The sequence below is a fragment of the Coenobita brevimanus genome, chromosome 78 (genome assembly GCF_032717465.1).
Source record: "Coenobita brevimanus isolate Jiangsu-jjx chromosome 78, ASM3271746v2, whole genome shotgun sequence".
In the NCBI taxonomy this organism is placed as follows: Eukaryota; Metazoa; Arthropoda; class Malacostraca; order Decapoda; family Coenobitidae; genus Coenobita; species Coenobita brevimanus.
The window spans coordinates 41,008,644-41,034,582 of NC_137031.1; the positions used below are offsets into that span (position 1 = coordinate 41,008,644).

Sequence of the window (25,939 nt, forward strand, 5' to 3'; positions counted from 1 at the left end):
CAGACACCTAGAGCAGCACTACATCAAGTGAGTGGATGGTGAGAACTACTTTTACTGTATGTAAACAAACGTTCAATCTCATATTTTCTGGGACTATGTATGAGGAAGTGAGTGAAAGAAAAATTAATACCTAACTGGGAAAAGCTACTTGGGATTAGATCCCATGGTCAGACTCACCCCCCCCACTCAATATCCACTTTCCAACCAAGGAATTCAGCATATTTTTTAACTTATTACAATGAAGAAAAACATGGTACATACACTGATACAATTACTTGCCCTAAGGGAACTCATATAAGACAGCCAGCAGTTTTCATCTAATCAGTTAAGTATATTTTACCTGTTACCTGTAAGTACCAGCACAAAGTATACTTGCTGTCTATGGGCCACATTTAAGAAAGGGGCATGATCTTTAATGTTTTGCAGAAGGGAATTCAGAAATTCTGAATAAGTGGCAAGAAAATGGATATTAAGGGGCCACTGGGTAACTGTGTTATTCCATAACTTGCAAAATAATGAGGGCCACTGGGCAACTGTGTTATTCCACAACTTGTAAAATAAAGACCCAGAAGAGTGTTGGTTCACCTGTAATGTATATGATATACTGTATTCATAATTTCATCATCTATTTCATGCTTTTATATGCACTTGTAAACAATAGTTTACCTTAATACAGCTCTCCAAGCTGCAGACTTTGGATATCAGTGAACTTATGGAGTCAGGTGAATGCAGTATTTAACCAGGAACTTTATGCTTCTTCTGCTTCCCTTTGAATATTTTTTCAAAGAGCCTTGAAGGTGAGCGAGGGCTGGTCAGTGGCTGGTCTGGTAGGAGAAGTGCTGCTGAGCTACTGGTGGAGGTAGGACTAGGGCCAGGGGGTGTTTCTGGAGGATCTGGCAAGGTGGGAAAGGTAGCAGTGTGATCTTGGGATTCTCCTCCAACAGATGGCAAGTCCAGCTGCAGGATTGGGATGGCTGCGCTGCGAGGGATCCCATTGCTGCCTGATGTTGGCTTCTGCTCCTCACTTTCCGGCTGCTCATTCTCCTCTTGGCTCATCTAGTATGTGGTAGTTATTACTGATTACATCATAATGTAAAGAGAAGAAAAGAGTCTCTTCAATATACTGAGTAATATATTACTGAGTGTTTTATTTCTTCACTATCTAATTGATTCTGCTGAATAACAATAATCTGTTGTTCACCAGACTACTAATCTTAAGGCCGCTTTCACATGAGGCCACCCGTGGCCGCCACTGGTGGCCCAGTGTGAAGGGGCCGGCAACTAGTGTAGCCATATGAAAGCGCCGATTTGAAAAAATGCTTTACAGCGAGTGGCAGCAACTGCCAGTGGCAGACACTAGTTGCGCGAGTGAGCCACCACCGGGAGCTGGTTGCCGGCCAAGCAACCACAGTGGCCTCGTGAAAGGCTCCATTGAAAACTATGGGAGGCAACTAACTGAGGCCACCAGTGGCGGCCACCGGTGGCCTCATGTGAAAGCGGCCTAAATGTTCAGTAACCACAGAAAGTGTTACTCAAGTCCTGTGGCAAACTGGAAACTAAACATAAGAAAGAGTGAATAATGTATACATTGCCACCATCATCATCCTGGCCCCTTTTTCCTTTATCCACCTAAAGAACTTAGGCTGTCTGAATGTTGCTACTCCTCACCCTGCCCAAAGGTGAGAAAGGAGGTCTGGATGATGATGATGATGATGATGATGATGACAGGATAAGGTACAATTTGAAATGCATCATCCTCACCTGACTAGAATCCTTCAGTGCATTTATCCCTGCTCTTCCCCTACTTTTAGCTTCAGATCTACGGAGGAACTTGGAAAAGAAACTTGGTGACTGAGAAGGCGATGGTGTGGTGACCGGGGGGGAGGCAGCAGAGGCCTGAGACACCTGAGATGATGACGATGATCCAGACACCTCTCGTATTCTCACACGAGGCTCACTGCTGCGTGAGGAATAAAAAAATTATCATGCTTTTTTTCAACCTTCTCACTGTCAGGACAATTCTAATATCCTGTTCCAGGTAATGCTAGATGATTTACTTCTGCTAAGTCAATGAAGCCACAGAGAATTAATATTTGTACCATTAACCTGCTAATGATCAGGACAATTCTCATATTCTGGAGACTAAGTGGCTAAGGTGTGGATACATAAAAGTTTTGTTGCCGTAGGATGAATATACCTGGCAGGTGTATAGGGCTGGTAGATCAGTGAATCTCTCAGCTTTTCCCAATAGTTCCAATAACCCTTGGCTCGGTAGTAGTCCAAAGAATGACAGAAGTTGATAATCGGAGGCTTTGTGCATGGCTTATAAAGGCATGGGATCACAATTCGCCGACACTGATCTGGAATAAATAATCAGGAACGGTGAAGCAGGCTGAAACCACTCTCACTTGCATTAATCCCTCTAATTATCAGAGGTATTCCTAATCTGGTCAAAACTGTCTGGCAGTAGCAAGTACAAAATAAGAAAGTCATTATCTTGCTGATGGGGCTATGGAGGCTGTATCTAACCTCTCTGCTAAAACAGAAAATCATATAATGGCAGAAAGAATATGATAACACATATCATCATGCTGAAGGAGTTAAGAGTCAAGTTGGGAGAGCTATCAACACCATGCCTAAGGAAATGGGCAACACAATCATCCTCATATCTCTGAAGATCTTAGTACAGTATACTACTGTATTAATATTACCAACAAGCGCTGAAAAAAAAAAAAATCATAATACTGTACTGTACTCTAAAAAATCATGCAAAGTATTACATTTCCCTACTTCGTTTTCATACTGGCTGTATGACTCCGAAAACAGGGTTGTTGTAACAAAATGCAGCAGGTCAAATAAAGAAGCAAATATTCTGCTACTGCAAAGTGAAGCAATTTACTGCAACTTACCATTCTACCTGCTGGTGAAAGTAAACCATGAAACAGAAGAATTCAGAAGAATTAGCATAATCTTTGGTACAGATAAGAGCATAATAACCTTAAATACTGAAAATACAAGGAATAAACAATCAGTGTCGACATATGATTAGGCTGGAATGGAGAATGATGATAATGTAATATAATACAATACTGTAATTTAATGGTATAATACTAAAGTATTTTATTAAGTTAAATGTTTAATATGCACAATACCTCTGATGCCTTTATTATTCTTATCTCTGGATGACTTTCTTTATTTTATGTGGCTTTTTAAACTGCAAGGATTAGATACAGCTTTCATTAACTCCTTTCAGTATTACAGGGCTTTCCTAAGTTGAGTAAAATCATTTGGTAGTGGTGTAATAGGGCCTATAAAAGCCCACATTGCTTAGAGGGAAATCAGGGATCCTCTCTTTTGTTCAGTGGTAACGTGCTTGCACATGAAGCGCGAGGGCCTGAGATAGAATCTCGGCCAGACCAGTGTGATTACCGGTAATTTGTTAAGTTTTATTTCGGATATTACATTGGTTAGCAGCGGTGTGGGATGTGAGGCAAGGCTTGGAGAGCAATGATGTTGTTGGTTAGCTTGACAGCATCTAAATCCTTACACCCAGGGATGAGCTGTTTGATGTGGTCTGCAGTGTCCCTAATGGTGGCCTCCAATACTAACGCTACCATGTGTGTTCAAAACTCACCAAATTATTCACCAAGGGGAGAAAAGAGTGATGTAATGGGGTCTATAAAAGCCTGTGATGCTTAAAGGCAAAGCGGGGATCCTCTTTTTGGCTCAGTGGTAACGTGTGCATTTGAAGTGTGAGGGCCTGCGACCGAAACTCAGTCAAACCAGTGATTAATTTGTTAAGTTTCATTTTGGTCATTACAGTGGCAAGAATAAAGTTACGTCATGGAATTGAGAGATTTAACTGCTGAAGGCCACATAATATATTCACAGTAGAGGAAAGATAAGATAATAGGTTGAGAGCTGTTTAAATACACTTACTCCCAAAACCAATACAGTACTTAAACCTTCTGAACATGTACAAGTGGTATGTGACCCAGCACTTGGGTACAAACACCCCCTGCCTGTTCCCACACATCTCAGTGAATGCTAATATATCAAGGGGGAAGGATGTACAGTATATGCCAACCATCCTCTCAGATTCCAAACTCCTTCATGATCCAACTCAAATGCAATGATTTTTGTGACCTGTTCATTACCCCTCTCAGTACAGTGACATTTTTTCTCTTCTTTTCCACGATACCACCAGACAATACGAATCCATTTGGGAAGGGCTGAAGAGGTTAATGAAGGGTATGGTAGGTGGTGGCAACCAGCATCCACTCATTTGATGTAGTGCTGCTTACTTCTTCCTTCACCTTTATCATTTTTTTTCTGAGTCTGCCCTCTTTTCTTCTTGTTTCTCCTATCTTTCCTGTCACTTGTTATTACTTTTCTTTCCTTTTCAGGCAACTTTACAATAAGTGACAAGCCAAATGGTTTCCTGTAATCCAGGAAAGCATTTAAATGCTGCGTGGCACCCATATAACCAACCCATACATGTTCCCCGCATGTAAACAAGTGGGTTGGTGGTGGTGGGTTAGTGTCCTTCCCCGTAAAACAACTAACTCAAAGTCAAACAGTCACCATTTTACGGGATTAAGGCATCTTGCTATAGATTGATACAGACTTTTGTTGACATATGGCATGTTAAGCAGCACTCTATTATTGCTAAAATGATTTTGCTGCAAACCCAAACTGAGCAAATATGAAAATAATCTCAGAAAGAATAGCATACTGATACAGTCTGAGGTGGAGGTGGTGGTCATCTGCATACCTGCTGAACAACACCTAAATATGTATGGTTATACTTTTTTTTTTAAATCTATTTACTTCCTGTTCTCACTTTTTTTGTCCACTCAACTATTCTTGTAACTGTCCTTGCATACCCACAGTGACTCGAGTCTAATACCCTCACTTGCTGGTGATAGGTGGTGGCAATCTTCATCCATTCACTTGATGTAATCAACCTACCTCTTCTTTCTGCTTTATCATTCTTTTTCTATGTCTGCCTTCTCTCTTCCTATTTCTCCCATTCTTCCTGTCAATTTTTATTGCCTTCTTTCCACTTCAGCTGGCTCTTCAGTGAGTGAAAAGCCAAATGGTTTACTGTAACCTTGGAAACCATTTACAACACTGGATGGTAAACATATAACCAAAAAATGGGGGGATGTGGAACCTACAATGATGCCCCTGTTAACTGGGGACTGAGACACAAATACAATGTTCATTTGGGAACCGAACCTCCACACTCTTCCCTGCGTCTTGTTCTGGCGAGGTGCTGTATACCGGAGAAGAACATTGGTTTACTGCACAGGACAACTCTGCAGGGTCAGTTGCTTCCCTGCAATTGGTGGGTTTACTTGACCAGACAGACTGCGTATACTCAACAAAGGCAGACTGGGGCTACTCAAAAACAAACAGATACTCTCAATCACAATTTCTGTCCCTGTAATAATATCCCTGTCTCACTCCTGCAGGCCATAGCTCACATACTGTTGTGCAGGGATCTTTTTATACTTGTGGCCTACCCCTCAGGCCACATTCTTATCAGCTATGGTTCACTAACATCAGTTCCTTACCAGTTATTCCTGTACTATATTTTAGTAACTTATGGCCTATTAACCTAATCCTTCATTGTCCCATCAGGAACATACACACCAAGCCACAGGCTTCTTATTCCAGAAATTTAAAGTGTCAGTGACTAGTTGCTGCCCATTCCTAAGTGGTAGTGTATTATGTGAGAAATAAACCTCACCCAACTCTACGATGATAATTATTATGAGCCACATCTAGTCAGATCGTCCTAACTAAGTAGTCCAACTAGTATCTTCATCAACAGATATAAACATCATCGTCATCATCATCATCCAGACCTCCTTCCCCACCCTATGGCAAGGTGAGGAGTAGCATCATCCAGATAGCCTAAGTTTGCCCAATCCAAAGGGCCACACTTCCATTCACTCATCATTCAAGCCCTCAGAATCCTGGCTCTATCGGATACACCAAAAAACTTTCACCTCATTCTGTAGCTTCACATAAATGTGTCTGATAGTCAATCCGGATGCTGTCACTTTAAAAAAGAGGTGCCAAATCCCTGATCATGCACTTCTTCTCACTACATTCATCTGGCAAGCTTGATCTCCTGTCAGTTCCCTAGCCTCAGCGACTTCCATACCTCTCTTCCTCACACACTCATCCAGCATATCCCTCCACCTTCTCCTTGGCCTACCTTGCCTCCTCCCTCCTTCAAATTTGCCCAGATATACCTTTTTCACCACTCTATTGTTATCCATTCTCTCCCCATGACCATACCATCTCAGTACACCCTCTTCGATTATGGTGTCTGCAGACTTCCTCACTCCCTGTCTTTCACGAATCACATTATTTCATATCCTATCTACCCTATGTACTCCACATACATTCCTCAGCAGTCCCATCTCCACTGCTCTCACTCTTGACTTTTCATTTTCATCCCACACCATAGTTTCACATCCATATGTTAAAGTTGGCATTAACACTCCTTCATGTATGCCTTGTGCTGCTGCAACACTCAAACCTCTGTTTCTTATCAAGGCCTTCATAGCACCAGCTACTTTCCTTCCTTGTGTCACTCTACTTTCCACTTCTTTTTGCACATTTTCCTCTGTTTTCTATCACTGTACCCAGGTATTTGAACTCTCTCACCAGTTCCAGTCTCTCCAATCACTGAAACATCACACTGGGATTCACCTTCTCTCTTGATTACCATCACTTTACTCTTTTCTACATTTACTCTCAAGGCATGACACTCATAGATATCAGCAAAATTCAGCAACAGTCTACCAAGTTCTTGTCCGGTATTTGCAAGTAGTATGACATCATCAGCATACAACAACTTTGAGATGTTCCACCCATCACCATTCATTTCCTGTGCCATCCTCTCTCCATTACTCGTGCTTTTACTTCTATCACTCCATCCATATATACAGTATGTATTGAATAACCATGGGGACATCACACAACTTTGTCATACGCCCACTTAGATGCCTTTTTACCCTTACACACACCTCACTACCTTCATAAAAACTCTTGATGGCACCAAGCAGCTTACCAGCTACACAGTACGACATGCACAAAACCTTCCACAATCCTTCTCTGTCTACTTTGTTGTATGCTTTTTCCAGATCCATAAAAGCCATTAACATCTTACAGTCCTCCTCACAAGCCTTCTCCACTATCTGTCTAACTGCAAATATTTGATCCACACATCCTCCACCACTCCTAAAGCCACCCTGTTCATCACTCACTAGGACTTCTGATCTCTCTCTTACTACCTAAATAATAATTCTTCCATGTACCTTCCCTAAGACACTCAATAAACTTATGCCAAGATAATCCTTGCACTCACTTTGCTCACCTTTATTTTTGTACAGGGGTACAATCACAGGCTTTTTCCACTCTGCCGGCACAGTTTCACTCATCTGTGCCTTCTTACACATCTCTAACATATAAGACAATAATAAAGTGCAGAACAGAAACTAATTAAGGAAGGTGTTACAAAACCTCTGGAGTTGACAAGAATACAGTCCCTATACAGATACAGATACAAATTATATATACAGTTGAAACATTTCAGATAAAAAAATGATGTCCAATAATGTGCCAGATTTACTTGTGTCCAGTTATTTATAAAGAATATCATGATGTAGCTGTGTCAGGTGATGTCACAATATGGCAATCACTGAACTTAACTACAGAATACAGTACCTAGGAATCAATGCCGTTCTACGGAGACTGATTTTTCATCTGGGAATCAATATCCAAAAGAACATGACTTACCTATGCTAAGTGCATGAGCAAAGAGGATGAAAAACTTGTTAGCATTGGATGCTAGGAACTCAGGTGACAAAACAACAATAACTCTTGTGCAACGCTCAAGGATAAGCCGTACAATGCTGTCAGACTCAAACTGCAAGCCACCCACCAGGTCCCGGTCCTTTAGGCATAGCTGTAGAGTAGAAAGTAATTAGTTTCATCAAGCAGTTCAACTGCCACTGTTAAACACTTACTCTAAGGCTTCAAATTTTCTATGATGATGTTTATCAAAATCCTGGGTACTCTAGTCAGTAGTCTGACATTTTCAAAAAGGCCTCAATTCTGTATGAAGTACTTCTTGGTTTTTACATGTACTGTACAACTGTCCCCTATGTTAGAGGTTCCCAAACTTTATCATACCAAGGACCCCCAAACACGATAAGCCCCAGCCAAGGACCCCCAACTAAACAAAAGTTATCATTACAGTACCCTGTACAGTGTACAAGTAATATTTACTTTTTCCTACATGAAGTTAGTATTAATATATAAACCCATTTTTCTTTTCTATATTTTTTCATTGTTTTAAATTCAACACAATGTAAATTTTGTACAAACGCTACCACAACAGACAAATACAATATTGTGTCACCACCAGAAATCAAAATAAACAAATTTACCTTCATAAAAAAAGTGCAAAACTAAACACAAATAAGGCTATCAGGCATATCTTGTCTAGTGGGACGGATGGGCTTGGTGGCTCTTGCACAATTTATCAGTACCGTACAGGGCTTAATATTAGTGAGTGCCAAATGCATGTCGTTGTCTACCTGTAGGCATGCTCCGTGCTTCGTTTTCAGTACTTTGAGTGCAGAAAATCCTGTCTCCCACAAGTAGGTTGTGGCAAATGGCAAAAGGCATTTCCGAGCCTTGTCAGCCAGGTCAGGATATTCAGTTCTTGAGTAGATCTAGAACTCTGACACTGGAAGGGCAGAGAACTTTATTTTCATACCCCCATCATTTGACATTTCAATGAGTTCCTCTTGCGACTTTATATCAAGATGTGCACATACCCCAGCTGCAAAAGGGTCTACTAATTGAGATCAGCTGGGAGTTTTCAAGTTCAGGGATATGGTCCCTGAGGTATCCTTGCACATGCATTAGATGGGAAATAATAAGGGGCGTGATGCTGTCTGCACTGGACATCATACATTCCTGGTGATAAAGTTGTATAATACTAGTTGTATAATAGTGGTGAGTGTGGTAATTGAAAACAACTCTCTTGAATGATGCACAGATACTGGAGGGTGGGGCTGGTGTAGGACAGAAGGGAAACAGTAAAAAATGAATGTGGTGATGGCATCATCAGAGGCTGACATAACATGTGAGCCAAAAAACAGGAGAAAGAGTGGCAGTATGTCCAAGTTTTAATGCGGCATAGCCAATAAGATTTAAGTACAATGTGTAGTGGTGGGCATGTGGATACCGAAGTATCAATACCACCGATACCAAGGATGAGAGAGAGAGAGAGAGAGAGAGAGAGAGAGAGAGAGAGAGAGAGAGAGAGAGAGTCAGTGAGAGAGAAAAAAACGTTTTTACTTTTCATTTATTTCCTTTTTTTAAGAGCTAAAAAATACTAATTTCTTTCATCATGTCGCGGACCCCTGCGGGTCCGCAGACCCCAGTTTGGGAACCTCTGCCCTGTGTTATGTGTGACCCACCTCATACAAGACCATAAAGCCCCAGTAGAGCCAGATGTCCTCATTCCACAAGGGGTGACCATAATCCAGTCGTCACCATAGCAATGTCCTCAGCCAACAGGCTACCCTTCTCCAAATCACATCACCCTCCCTTAAATACCTCCCCACCTCATCCTCAATCTCATCTCTCCAACCTCACTCACATACACTCTCCTTGTCAACCTCTCATGGAAGTGTTATTTTGGCTATTCTGTACTTATGTATGCCAGAGTGCACATATCATCAATATGAAATGACAGGATGTGACCATAGGTTAGCATATGAGATGACAAACCTGGTACTCAGTTTAACCATTCACCATGGCTTGGATTCTTAACCAAAACTACGGGCACTTGCAGATTGGGAAGTGCCATGTACTGATATTCACTCTGTCGTTTTGACTCCAACAATTCTGGTTAAATCCTATGCACTTCTACACACACTGCCATCTAATTACATAACACTGTACTATGGAACTCACCTTGAGCCCATATTCTCCCTCAAGTTTCTCCACCATTTCCTGCACAAAATCAACATCCTCATCAGCAAACAGGACAAGAGCAGTGTAATGCTGAAGTCCCAGGCCCTGGCTCAGATTTCGCTGATCATCTGATGAATTAATAGCTCAGCATAAGAAAATTAAATAAAAATATATTCATGGACTATCATAACAAATGACTGGCCATTTGTTAATTAGAAAACTACAGAACAAAGTGAGCAACACCAACCAGTCCTATACAGTATTTAATATTAATAATGAAAATAAGTAAAAGAAAGATACATGAAACTATGGCACAATACATGCTGCAACGGCCTTTGTGTTCATGGGTTCAACATTTGTGATCCTCACTTTTACACTTCTGCACTTGCTGATATACAGTAAATTGGGCAAGATGAAAATCCACTTACTGTGTCACAAGTTCTACTCATCAAAGAGAATGGAACATTGCCTCATACCTGTGACCACTGTGACTCTTTTTCTTCTTTTGTTTTCTTATGTTGATGTGACCCAGAAACACCATGTCATCTTAACTACAAAAGATAAAATTATTGGTAGAATGTAAAAAACACTATAGTACTGCACATCACTACTCATTTTCAGATTCAGGAAAGCATGGGGAATATGAAGGCCTGGTAGGTGGAGGCGCCCACCATCCACTCACTTGATGTAGTGCTGCTCTCGAGTAACTGTCCTTTCCTCTCTTCCTTCCTTCTTTCCACCCTTCCTTTTCTGTCTTTCTTTCCTTCATTCTTTCCTCTTCCTTCTGTCTACAGGTGACTCTACACTGAGTGACAAGCAGGGTGGTTTCCTGTACCCCAGGAAGCCATTTGCTGCACTGGGTGGCAACCATATAACCAAATTGTGGCACCTGCTGGTATAGTGGGTAATTAAGGTGCTCCAACTGGATTGAGTCTGTGCAGGTTTATATTCAAGGGGTGATTGGGGTTTATTGCTCACATTATGCCACTCAGGGATGAGTGAGCTACTTGCCTAGCCCCAGGTTCCTATGCTCCTCATGGGACAACATAGGATCGGATGATGATGATGATGGTGATAATATCATTACATACTGTAAAACCTATGAAAATTTGATCCACTTTAAACTATAACAGCAATGCAGGGTAACAGAGCAATAAAATCAAGAGATTATACTAATACTGTACTAGTTGTGTATTGTCAAACTAAGGCCCCAAAGATGAAGTCTCGTAAGACCCATGCCATGTACAGTATACTGGCTTTGTTTAGCATGTGATATCTTGGAGTCTGCTGCCATTCTGTCAGACTATGTGATTCTTTCATCAGAAGGTATTAAGCTCCAAATTATTCTTTTAGCATAGTATAAAGGTCAACGTGCACTTCTTGTCATTCGTCCCTACTTACCTAACTCCCTACTTACTTACATTCCTACCTATAGTGCCTCCCTGCTTACCTACATACCTACCTCCCTGCCTACTTGCATACCTATCCATCTTTCCACCTACATCTCTATCTATTTATCTTCCTGTCTACCTTCCTTCCAACCTATCTACCTACCTATCCACTCAACATCCTACCTGCCTACCCACATCTGGGGGAGGCGTGGCTCAATCGGTAGAGAGGTGGCCTGCAGCTCTAACGGACCCAGGTTCAATTCCTGGCTGGGGCAGGGAACAGTTTAAGGATTTGCATTTCATTAAAATCAGGCTTTTCTGATCTACCAGTAGACCCGCCGACATGTCGTAAAAATACCCCCGCTAATATCAATACACCAGTCCTGTATGAGACAGCCCTAGCATGTATTCAATATGGACGGTGGGTATTAGTGCCGAAGTGGTGACATGTAGAGGTGTATGGTATCTAGGAGGATTTCTGGGCCTTGATAGCAGGCTGTGAAGCCTATGCCCAGAGTCGAACGCATAAAAAAAAAACATACCTACCTCCCTGCCTGCTTACATACCTATCCACCTTTCCACCTACATCCCTATCTATTTATTTTCCTGTCTACTTTCCTTCCAGCCTATCTACCTACCTATCCACTTGACACCCTACCTGCCTACCCACATCTGTTCCTACCTCTCTTCCTTCCTACCTATCTCTCTACCCACCTCCATATCTATCCACCTACCCATTTATCTAACTCTCTGGTGACCTCCCTACCTACTGTACCTCCTGGCCAACTTCTTTACCTACCTCCCTGCCTACTGATCTACCTGCCTACCTATCTCCCCATCTATCTACCTACCTAACTATTTTCCTCCCTCCCTCCCTCCTTGTTTACCTCTTACTGACCAAAGAAGTTAGTGACATGGGTGCATATTTACAGTTTTTGCTGAAAGGAAGACCATGAATAGGATGGATGGACAGTGTGAAGAAAGCATTGGATGCGAGAGGGATGTCTGTTGGACATGGAAGAGTGGCTGCGCGTGATAGAAATTACTGGAGAGAAATTGTGAATGAATAAATGATGACACAGCCTTGAGGGGATATTTTCCCCCATTTGGTCTGATCAGCTGATCGGGTCAGGTGTGGGAAAGGGGTAGGGTCCATTCCGTTATGATGTGGCAGGGGTAAACCAGCTCTGCTGTCGGCCCCTGCGTGGATGTCGCTGACTGCACTACACAGTTGACCCTCATGCGGTGTGATGCGGTGAGGATCTGTCCCTTCTCCCCTTGCGGCTAAGATGCGAATGAATGTGTTTGTTTGGCAGTGTGTTGTCCTGTCTCAGTTACCTCCCTTTCTTGGGGGAAGCAGCCTAGGTATATAGATATATGTATAAAAACTATGATGAGGGTATAAAATACTGCATTTTGAATGCCCTTTCCAATGATAACAACTTTATACCTATATTCTTATATATAAAGATATTTTTAGTCGCTGTGACCATGACAGTTGCTCTGTGTATAGAACATTACTAGGGCACATTGTCTAGTTGAGAGGATTCATTTGATACCTCAATCGTCAAAACTGATCCACAATTACAGCCACCAGAATGTGCACAGATGGACGAATGAACAATGAATGGAAAACTGTCCTCCCGGCTCAAACATTCGAAGGCCCTAGGATGTAGTCTTCAGGAATACAACAAAAGTAGATTTGCCACATTCAAGGAGACAGACTTCCATATTCCAGTTCCATGAAGGCAGTACAGTTTTTTCATATTTGTTGTACATTCCTCTGCCATTCAGCATGTCTGATCCTAGGCTGAGGCAAGGAACAGTATGACACTATGAATTTCATTAAAAGAGATTGATCTTCCACAAAATCCACCACAAGCCACAAAAATATCTCTGCTAAAACAATCACCAATCCTGAATGAGACAAATCTAGCATTACTCAAGATGGATGGTTGGTATTAGAGCTGAAATGGAGGTGTGTGAAGGTGTGTGGCATGTTGGAGAACTGTAGGGCAACATGGAATGTTCTATTTAATCAATACCCAGAGCTGAACACATTTTGGTTCATGTAAAAAAGGTGACAGAGATGGGAGGAAAATGTGCAAATGAAGTGGAAAGTAGGGTGACACAAGGAAGGAAAGTGATTGGTGCTATGAAGGCCTTGATAAGAAACAGAGGCTTGAGTGTTGCAGATTCGCAAGGTTTGCAAAAAGGAATGTTAGTGGCAACTTTAACATACAGATGTGAGACTATGGCGTGGCATGAAAATGAAGTGTCAAGAACATAAGAACATAAGAAGAGAGGATAACTGCAGTAGGCCGGTTGGCCCATGCTAGGCAGCTCCTAGAAGAGTAACTAAACTACTAGAATGAGATAAGGATAGCAAAGAAGAAGGCTCTTCTCCGCCCTCCAAACCCTCCAGCCGAAGCCGGCAGGAAAAGTCAGAAAGAACACCACGCCGTATAGAAAAACTGGCGTGGACATTTTACAGGAAAGTGTGAAAGGAGAATAGAGACTATCATAGTGTAACCTGAAAAGAAAAATTTTTTGAATTAGTATTGGTTATAAGATTTTCTTTATTCTATATCCAATATCCTATATCCACCCCTTATTTGTCATATGCTTATCTAGCCTATGCTTGAAACTCTCAATGGAAGAGGCAGCAACTACTTTACTAGGTAGCTTATTCCATTCGTCTACTACTCTATTACCAAACCAATTTCTACCGATTTCCTTACTGAAACGGAATTTTTCTAGTTTGAAACCATTATTTCTAGTTCTATCCTGTATGCTCACTTTAAGTACCTTGCTAATATCTCCCTTATTTATACCATTCATCCACTTAAATACCTCAGTTAAGTCTCCCCTTACTCTACGCCTCTCTAGCGAATGCAGACTTAGTCTTTTCAGTCTGTCTTCATATGACAGGTTCCGGACGTCATGTATCATTTTAGTCATTCTTCTCTGTACATTTTCTAACGAATTAATATCCATTCTATAGAAAGGACACCAGAATTGTACTGCGTAGTCTAAATGTGGCCTTACTAATGCTAGATAAAGTTTTAGTATTACTTTAGATGATCTATTGCTCACGCTTCTCGAAATAAATCCTAGGACCCTATTTGCTTTATTCCTCGCATTAATGCACTGTTGCCTTGGTTTAAGGTCGTTACTAATCATAACTCCTAGATCTCTCTCGCATTCCGATTTGCTAATTTCTTTGTTATCTAAGCTGTATTTAGTATCTCCAATGGTCTTGCCTACGTTAAGTAAGAGCAGTGGAGATGGGACTGTTGAGAAATGTACGTCAAGTACAGAGAGAGGATATGATATGGAATAATGTGATACGTGAAAGATACAGAGTGAGAAAGTCTGCGGACACAATAGTTGAAGAGAGTATACTGAGATGGTATGGTCACGCAGAAAGAATCGATGAAAACAGGGTAGTGAAAAAGGTATTGTATATCTGGGTGAATCTGAAGGAGGAAGGAGGCAAGGTAGGGCAGGAAGAAGGTGGAGGGATATGGTAGATGAGTGTGTGAGGAAGAGAGGTATGGAAGTTGGTGAGGCTAAGGGCCTGACAAGAGATTGCGTGCTGGCTGGATGAATTTTGTGCAGAGAAGTGCATAACCAGTGATTTGACACCCCTTTTTAATGTGAAAGCGTTCAGATTGGCTCTATCAGATAGGTACATGTGAAGCTACAGAACATGGTGAAATTTTTTTGGCCTATCAGATGGAACCAGGATTTCGAGGGCTTGAATGATGAGTCAATGGATGCAGGGGCCATTGAATTTGGCAAACTTTGGCTGTCTGGATGTTGCTACTCCTCACCCTGCCCTGGGTTGGGAAAGGAGGTCTGGATGATGATGATGATGAATATAAAAGGTTCCAATATGCTTGTATGTATTGGGCTTGATCACTTGATGACAGCTCTCCTGACTGCCTGACCTCTAGCAGCATTTCTATTCAGTCCTTTAAGAGGTCACACACTACGGCCTCATCCCAGGTCTTTTTCGGTGTGCTTCGTGCAACCCAAACCTCAATGTTCACACCTCTCGCCCTCCACACCAAGTTGTCATCCTCCATCCTCACATCATGGCCGGGTCATCTCAATCAACTCCTCCCCAACACAATACTGTACTACTGTAATATAATTATGTGCCAATGTCCCTCTCAGCTCTTTATTTGCAATCCTAACCTCCCAGGCCTATCATTCATGGGGCACACTACACATCCATTCAGTTGTTATCATCTCAGTATGCGTGCGTCTATGAATATCCTCTTCCTCTGCCAAGTCCTCTACCATACAGTATTACACTCCTAACACCTGCATACACCTCAGTATGGAAGGAGAGCCTTCTCAATGCAGGGAGAGACAGCGTCTTCCTGAACTTCTTCCAACCACTCCTTCCTCTTCCCAATGACCTAGCACACAAAAGAATATCTTTTAAAATGTGTCCTGTTTCTCACGTGCCCTACTTTCCATATTGCTTTATACCCTTGCTATATACCTTTTTAACAGGCTCACTAAACAGTTCCTTCAATGATTCGGACACTATAATCTTTCTCTCCTTACATACAGCAGCATACCCAATACAGTATTAATCACATATTCTTGACACTGGCAATTCAGTGATTTGAAATTTTATGTATTAACATCTGAACTGTGTCAACTTCATGTTAATTCAACTTAATCTGACTCTGAACAATCTTCCACATATTTTTGAGATACTGTATTTCAGACAGGTACTTGGATCCCCTCATCTACTAACTCTGTCTTTTGACAAAAGCACTTCCCAAGGAAGACTTTATTACCCTAAACCTATCCCTTTGTCCTCTATACGATTATAATTGTGTTTTATGACAATATTTTCACTAATACATGTCAATCATTTAAAAAAAAAAAAAAAAATATTTAGATGGTCTCAGAAGATACATTTCTGGTATACAAGGGCAAACTAAAGGGTACTTATGTTTGAAAATTACTAATATAGTTAACTAAAGAAAAAACTGCAATGACTTACAATGAAGCTAATGATACAGTAAAGTATAACAAATCAGACAACTCAACACATGAACAATCAGATATTTGGTGTGCATTCTTACCAACGGTGAGGATGTTGGTGTCATAGAGTGATATGTCTGACACCAGCTGATCCATTGGGGGTGGTAAGGCAGCAAGTGCTCCACTACCTTGACTTATGCACTTATCATAGTCGTCATCTGCAAGCAACAACATTCTGGACTAACTTTAAATTACTGATAATTAAATATGATATAGGATCATATTCTTGATGGCATTGAAGGCTTCACTGCACTTCTTCCTTGGCAACTTATATTGTATATTACACCTTAACATTCTCTGACAGAAGGATTTAAATTTTTATTTCAATCAGCAGGGCAGAGTTGTAGCAAAAATATATAAATCTATTTAATAACATTCTGACTTCCATTACCGGAAATTATTATCATTATTTTTTTGCCACTCACTCGATGTAGTGCTGCTCTTGGGTGCCTGCCCTTTCCTTTCTTCCTTCCTCCCTTCCATTCTTCCTCTTCTGTCTTTTTTCCCTTAATTTTTTTCCTCTTCCTTTTGTCTATGGGTGACTCTACACTGAGTGACAAGCCAAATGGTTTCCTGTACACCAGAAAGCCATTTACTATGCTGGGTGGTGACCATAAAACCATATTATGGCACCTGGTGGTTTAGGGGGCAATTAAGGCACTCCAATCAGAATGAGCAGGTGCAGGTTCATATCCAAGGGATGGTTGGGGTTTAATGCTCACGTAATGGCACTCAGGGATGAATGAGGCTGGCCACTCTCATCTTAAATGTCAGGACTAACCTGCCTAGCCCTGGGATCCTATGCTCCTCATGGGTCAACACTGGATTAGATGACGAATGAATGAACTTACAATCTTTACCAACAGAAACATTTGATCAAATGCAAATGGTGTTGTACATCAGGCAATAAATACCGCTGAAATAACACTCTTAAGTTATGTGTAAGATCAAGTCATACATGAACATACATATCAGTTGTATGGTGTCATCAATGACGTCAAAACGATCCATGGCTTCCAAGTAGCTCCACAGTTGCCCCACTAACCCCCCTCGTTGGCCCAGGATGTGGAGGCAATGTTCAGTGGGAGAAATTTTGCCCCAGCAACTAATGCTGCTCACATCAAGATTTGCCTGCTCTGCAACACCTCTCCAGTCTCTATTAAAAAAAAAAATAAATAAAATAAAAATAAATAAATAAATAAATAAATAACTACAATAAAAATAAATAAATAAAGTGGGCTTACACATACTGTACTTCCATATCTTTTGAAGGCCAATTTAAATACAGTCATCCCCCGAGTACTATACGGTAGGTTTCCAAAATGCAAATCTGTTATAATGTGGTGTGAGTAAAATATCTTACCCTTTCTCTAGCAAAATCTAATACTCCTTTGAGCTCAGCTCACAGTAATGCCACATTTTGTGATCTAACTCAGAAGTTTTAAATCCCTGGCATCATATGACATACCACGTCATCAAAACTCTCTACGTCACATTCTCATCAATGACGAAAATTTTTAGGGTTCTGTGGGTCAAAAGTTTGTTTCCTGTAATGTGTTCAATGACTACTACCACCTTGACAAAGATGCTACAAGACACAGGGAGTCAATCACACATGAAGATGAAGCAGAACTGAATTGCAAGATTTGATACTGTTGTTTAAAAATAGATTCTGGATCATCATGAGTACAAGTAAATGTGCAGAAAAAAAAAAAAAAATGACATAGCTATAAGAACTGAACAAAACTAGGAAAAGAAATATTTATAGACATAACTGTGGGGACCATGTTTACGTTACAAAAATGGACCCAGTTCAGCTGCACCAGGACCTATGTCACCCATATCAGAACCCAGTGAAATCATAAACACTCAGTGACCGAAATGCTGTTTGTGAATTACATCTGGAATATATTTAATGCAAAATATACAACAGAGTCAATTGTGGAGAGATGCAAATGGGGTGCACAGAGGAATGTTTTGGCTATAGTATTTAGCTATGGCAGATGAGGCAGCAATATTTTATTTTCTTCTAGTTATCTGTACACATTTATATTCAGTTTACAAAAGTGCACTACAGAAGGAATTAATGAGAGCTATATCTGACTCCTCACTGAAAACTCCCCCTCACGATGAATAATACAGTACAGCCTATATGTAACAAGCACACACTGGAAAAATACTTCAGATAGAAACATTATGGCCTTTGATATTTGTCGTACAATATTGTGGAACCACAGTTTTCAATTGTGGAACCACAGTTTTCAATTGTGGAACCACAGTTTTCAGAGGCTTGCATGACGCGTGAATGATCATGTGGCTATTTCAATGAGTATAGAGTTTGAAACTTCTGTGTGATTTTATGTTTTGATTTTGGATTCTGTATGGACCCCATCTCTTTTGTGAGAATTAGAAAATTATGATGATGACCAATGATGATACACTGTGAAAAGATTTAAACTACATGTGTAAAAAGAAAATACAATAGGACTATGGCAATGAGATAATATTTCACACCTGTGTATGCCCTGCGGCGCCAGCAGGATCTTGCGAGAGTCTAGCCTGGTGGCAAAAAATTGTCTTGTTGCAGCACTAAGCACCCGGACAGGTGCCTCACCCACTTCACCACGCCGTGCTGGCATCTCCCCCTAATCCTGGTATGCATTTGCAGTATGAATCTTACAAGTAGCCATTTATATTCACAGAGTTGTATTCACGTTGGCTTGCAGGATTTTGTAACACTTTTTCCTCATCAAAATATTCAGAACTTTAAACTTTTAAATACCCTTTTGCATGTCTGTAATGCAAGGAATATTGATATCAAATACAGTGGCTATAAGTTACAAAGAGATCATCATGGTGTTATACAGAAAATACTCATAAACTGCTGAAAAAGAAATGCTAGTAAGTCCTATGCCAAGAAGAATACAATAAAAAAACTTCTTATCAGCTTTAACACAGCAGGTGAAATCTAAATTACTAACATTTATATGTTTATATGTAGTTACCACTCTCTAAAAATGAATTATTGGTAAATATAGAAATGTAAACAATTCAAAACAAGAAAAGCTGTGCAGTAAGATAGAATACTGATGAATGAAGTGATGGCAAGGGTATCATTAGCTGATACTGATATACAATCTACTAAGAAACATGTTAAATGAGCTGCAGCAACTTTTATGATAGAAAATATCCCTCATACTCGCTCCATTAGTTCTGTGATCATCATACCTGACTATTAATGATCATAAACTGTACTGATAAAAAAAAAAAAAAAAAAAAAAAAAAAAAAAAAAAAAAAAAAAACTTCAGAAATGTACAAAATACACAGCTGTACTGGTATGTAAATAAAACTTATCTATTTTACTGCAGATCACAAGAAGTACAATAACCTTTGATTACATATACTGTACACAAGGTCAGCAAAATGTATCTATCCATCCATCCATCCATCATCCAATCCTACATTGCCCCATAAGGAGCATAGGAGCCCGGGGCTAGGCAGTTGGTCCCGACATTTAAGATGAGAGTGACCAGCCTCACTCATCCCCGAGTCGGATTACGTGAGCAATCAACCCCAACCATCCCTTGGATATAAACCTTCACTGATGTATCCCAAGCCAAATAAACACTCTGATCATCAAATATAATCCTATATTTTAACATTTATGTTAGATGCAGTATTAATACTGTTTTAAAACCTCACATATCTACCAGCCTAAGTAACGGTAAAATATGTATTATACTGGACTGCTTACAGCTACAATACTATGCAGTACCAAAGGTACTAAGTGAGGTTCACTTGAAAATAATGCCAATGCAAATAAAATAAATACTGTTTGTGAATGAACAAAAACAATGCATTGAGTACCGGTATTCCAACACTTGCTGTCAAACATAACACTTGCTTTCTACCTGGTAACAGGTGTGAAATATATGACCTCTTTTGGAAATGGTGTCACATCATGAGTCTTGATGCATAAAGTTCAGCATACTTCCATCTCAGCCATTTACAAAACCTGGGGAAACAGCAAATATAAACATAAAACACAGGGAAGTTGCCTTTGTCTTCATCTTGCAATAAAACATCAATGGAGTACAGGTAATACTAAGACTTTTTTACAATATACCAGTCACTAGCATTTCTTCATTTTGATTAACGTTCTATTCTCTGGATATTGGATAGGAGAAGTCCATTTTTCAAGGTCCATCATTTCATGCATGCACAACCACATTTAAGCATGCATGTACACACACACACACACACACACACACACACACACACACACACACACACACACACACAGAGGAGTGGGAAAGTGATCTATGTCTCTGTTCGCAATTCATAAGTGAAAAATCTGTTATTTCCTGGAAATCTGAACCCACATGCAGGAGACTGAGCTGTCACAATGACAAATAACTACTGTTAAAATACCAGAATCTCCATAGTAAACGCAACTTAGGAAAGATCTCTTTACTTAACCCCTAACCACTGGGTGTCGTTCAGAACTGTCAAGAAACAGGTGGCCGAGCAGCACTGGGTGTCGGTCAGAACCTCATTTGTTTTCATGACAGTTTGAAGTGGCCGTCATTTGATCTCGTCTCCAAAAGCTTGGGAGGGACTCCTGTCAAGCGAGCCAACCATACCTCTGTCATCTCTGTGACTCTGCCAGGTGTAAGATGATATTTTCTTAATCCTTCTTGTCTGATTCCTGTGTTCCCACTTGAACAATTCACAATGGTCAATAATACATTATACAAAATTAACTCTAAACAACCAAAACGCCAAAGAAATACTAACCAGTTGGTAGTACCTAATGACATGATACCCCAAGTATTACGAATGATACACGACAGCCCACATGCAGGACACCCTGGAAAGGATAAGACATTCAACCAAGCCCAGCTATTATATTACTGGCCTTCATTACGAAGAGATATACACAATCATATAGACAGATGCGAATCATGTGCGAAACACAAAGGATACCCAATCACACCTGCACCGATGGGTAATTACCCAGTACCACATCAACCATGGGACGTTGTCGCTGTTGATTTACTCAAGATGCCATTATCATACAATAATAACCTATACTTATTCGTAGCAACGGATCATTTTTCCCGTTATGTCATTTTAGCTCCAATTAAAGATAAGACAGCAGAGACAGTAGCAAAGGCAATAACAGATAATGTAATATGTCGCTTTACTACCCCAAAGGTATTAATAAGTGATAATGGAGGAGAATTTAATTCTGAGATCTTACAAGAAATATGTAAACAATACAACATTTAAAAGGTTAACGTTTTGGCCTATCACCCAGCATCGAATGGGTTGGTAGAGAGACAAAATAAAAAGGTATTAGATGTGCTACGACACATTCTCAGTGAAAATTATGCAAGCTGGGATGATTGGATTCCCAGAGTCGAGGCCTCCATTAATGGGTCTATAAATAAATCCATTGGTGACACACCACATTTCATTATATATGGCACAGATAAAAAATTACCATATGAGCTCCTAGAAGGTGACAGCATGCCTATATACAATTACGATGATTACTCTAAACTCCGTTACGTGAATTCCAGGACATTCACAAAAGAGTGCAAAAACAATTAACGATGTCCAAGGAAGAAATGACGGAGGCATTTAACAGGAAGGCAAAAGATTCACCTATCAGCTTAGGAGACATTGTTTACGGAGTCATTCATACGAGAGACAATAAATTATCCCCTAAATTTGAGGGCCCATACAGAGTAATTAACATAAAGGCAAACAAAGTTTTAATTAAGTCACTTTCAAGTGGCGAGGAAAAACAAGTTCATATTGACCATTTAAAAACGAGTTTCAAGGGAATTATCACATAATTATTCAGCCTCGGATACAACCGAACAGGTGAACGTACCTCAAGAAACCAAGCAAGAACACAACAATGATTACAAAAAGAAATTAAGGTCATATACCAAACAATCGAACATAGGTGCAACTATTCCAATGAAATCTACAGTACATCATTTACGAGAATTAAATATCGATTTAAACTCCTTCTATAAATGAAATAACAGCCAACCGTAACGCACATCATCACTATCATCAACCACAGCTTTATAGGAAATTAATAGATTTTTTTCGGTAGGTTACGATGAAGGGACTTATGCTATGGATTCTCCTATACATAGTAAGAGTATATGCGCACCTAGACCCCAAGCATATAGTACGACAAGGATGCCTCATAGCTCCAACGGCCACGACTACAATCGTCAAGGACGTCATGAGTACTGAAATAAGTCTAGATTACTTGTATGACTTACCTACTTATATAGAAAGACTTGCGACGCCGATGCGAACTCTGGACTTCAAGATAGGGAATTATGTTTCACAATCACATAACACCAAGGAAGTGGATGAAATGGTGAAGTTAGCGAAATGGAAACTAGAACAGGCGAAGTCAACTATGCTCGTCATGATCCAAGATCTCCCATCTTATGGAACAGAGGTGCTGAGCGACAGGAACAACATCACACGTACTCGCCAAAGCGCGGTTTGTTCGATCTGGGCGGCGCAATTCTTGGGAACATCTTTGGATTGGCTACAGAGGATGACCTTAAAGAAATAAACAAAAAATTTAATAAGATAGCTCAGGTACTAACATACCAAGATAAATTCATCACAGGACAGAACTCGGCAATGAAAACAATTGTGAAAAATCTGAAACAAGCAGAAAACGTAGCTCTCGAGAGTATAGATAAAATAAATGACTTGGAGGGTAACGTTACCCTTTTCCAGCACTTCTCCATCATCACAGAACATGTTGACACGATTCTACTACAATTAGAGAACACTAGAGATCATTTCAGGGCACTTATGCAAGGAATTTCGAATGCTGGTGATGGCAAGATCACAAATGACTTACTCCCAGTTCATGAGCTACGTCAGATAGTTAGTCAAGGCATACATAAACATAAATTGAAGCCATTGTTCCGCAGTAGGAATTTATGCAATATTACCCGTACTTGGAAGCAACACTAACACCAACATCAGTGATAGTTCATGTACCATTCATCACGGAAGACCTGTTCACAGTATACCAAATACACCCCTTCCCCTATAGAAACAACAACACTTTAGTCATCATCAACATCAACACAGACACCGAACTCATCATGGTCTCCAAGAGGACGAGACACTGTCACTTTCGCAAGTGAGTCAACGATTGAGCGAAAGTGCCGCACATCCTTACATGCTGTTCATCTTTGTCCTGCGTACATTTTCACGTTTCAGCCTACTGATACGGTCCCTTGTGAAATGGCTATCATCAGCAATAACAATATTCATCATCATTGCAACTTCACTTTTGCTCCAGATAAACTTGTACACCATCAACGCATTGGACACTCGCAGTTTTTATTTCCCTCATAACACATCAGTTTACATAGTCTGTCCAGATATACCACCATCTCATACATCAGCCTCAGGATTATACATAGCACCAGACTACTGTGCGGTATTTACACCATCCATGTCTACTTTTTCCACCATCAATCACTACGCCATTATCAACCATACACACAAACATTTCCACCCACTGCCTGATATGAACTTAAACATGAGCACAAGTATTAAGTTGACTTCACCTAAGTTTGAAACTATGCAGCTGATCAATGAAACAATGAAGCCCTGGGAAGATTTGAGTTTGAGTATGTTCAACCCATATTATGTGTATAGCCATGCACCTTCTGTCTTTATAATTATCTGCATTGTAGTTGCAGTATTGCTGTTGGCCATGCACAGAATGCATGCAAGAATTGCTAATTTGGAGTCATTGTTTAGTGGGGGGAGAGTTAAAATCACAGTTAACCACCCTGAATGAAGTGTATATATTTTGTATATAGTATTAATTATATATAAAAAAAAAATAAATAAAAATAATAATAATAATAATAACACAAAGAAGAATGACCCATATATGACAAACCAGTACCATTATCTTTGAATGAAATATTAATAACTCTTACAATAATCTTAATTTTAAACTATTTTTATTCTTGCATGTATGCATTTCACTATAATAACCCAAGTACATACTGTATTACAGTTAAATAATTCACTTTAATGCATTTATTCCAATATGTATTCAACTTATTTAAAAATGTAATATTACTGAATAATCACTATTTACTATGAATAATATATGTATACAATATTCATACAATTATGTTACTTTACAATATTATGTATTTCACTTAATTAGCTTAGTTCATTATAATGTGTATGTAGTATGTATTAATATATTATAACTATTAAATGTCGATGGTACGCCATTTTCGCGCGGCCGAGCAAATATAGGACTACATAATAGATAGATAGATAAATAGATAGATAGAGAGACAGATAGAAGCAGGAAGTCAAATGATGAGAAGGTGTTGTGTCCGCGAGAAGCGAGCAGCGCTAAACATGCTTACACGGAGGAAAGCTGACGACAGCGGCCAGTAAGGAGATGATGCAGTTAGCTGTCAGCAATCCTCTCGTGAGAAAGGTCTGGTTGCCATGAGGAACATACGTGACACATCCTTACTACACCAGATTTGAGGAAAGAGAGTTTAGAAGGAGACAAGCGACCCTAGAGAGAGGTCGAGACGGAGATTAGCCTTAGAACAGAAAGAGAGAGAGATAGCGAGACAGGGAGGTAGCCACCCGGGACTTGTACTGTTATACCTGTTAAATATTTCCAAGACAAATAAAAATAGTCCCATACTATTCTTTACCTCTCCCGTCACTACATGACATCTGGTGGGGAAACTACTACAAGATATAAAAGCCGCTCGACCACAAGTCTAAAATATACTTCTCTACAAGTAACTACAAAGTCTTTATGACACCTGTTCCCACCTCACATGGATCTTTGCTTCATCCACCCCTACCAAGCCTCTTTCCAAGGATACTGGGAAAGTCTATCTATCTATCTATAGCCCGACGCCCTAATCCCGCAAAGGGTGGCCACAGACAAAACGCCTCCAAGTCACTCTGTCACCCACCATTTGACTCCCCTCCCCCCAACTCACCCCCCCCTCCCTCATATACCTCTCAACTCCATCCCTCCACCTCATCCTCGGTCTACCCCTCCCTCTCCCTCCCTCCACCTCACCTACATACACCCTCTTAGTCAGTCTTTCATTCTCCATACTGGGAAAGTACTCAGTGATAATGCCTTGGACACCGCTGTCTAGTTTATCTTGTAATGGAGAAGTTATCATGTTGAGTGTGAAACCAAAATCGGGTCCGCGCTCTAATGCACGAATACAGTCTACCTCTTGAGCCAAAAATTACTCCTTTTCATTACGTCATTACCCACTGACGTGACAACCTACAGACCTGGGAATATTTTCATTCGCAAGAAGAGTTGGTGCTTAATATGGTCTTTAATTTGTTTCCCTAACTGCTATAGTTTCTGAGATACAGTATTAAGGTT

The 25,939-nt window shown here is 40.2% G+C and overlaps 1 protein-coding gene across 1 annotated transcript; it reads right to left on the reverse strand.

Moving 5' to 3' along the window:
• Positions 1–670: 670 nt before the first annotated feature.
• Positions 671–19,111, reverse strand: Myd88 (myeloid differentiation primary response protein MyD88). Its single transcript, XM_080279494.1, has 8 exons — positions 18,987–19,111; positions 17,441–17,628; positions 16,514–16,630; positions 10,012–10,139; positions 7,819–7,987; positions 2,198–2,360; positions 1,762–1,960; positions 671–1,056 (listed from the first exon to the last, which is right to left on the reverse strand). The coding sequence occupies exons 1-8, from the start codon at positions 19,109–19,111 to the stop codon at positions 736–738; spliced, it is 1,410 nt and encodes a 469-aa protein (XP_080135620.1). The 3' UTR covers positions 671–735.
• Between the last annotated feature and the right edge of the window lie 6,828 nt (positions 19,112–25,939).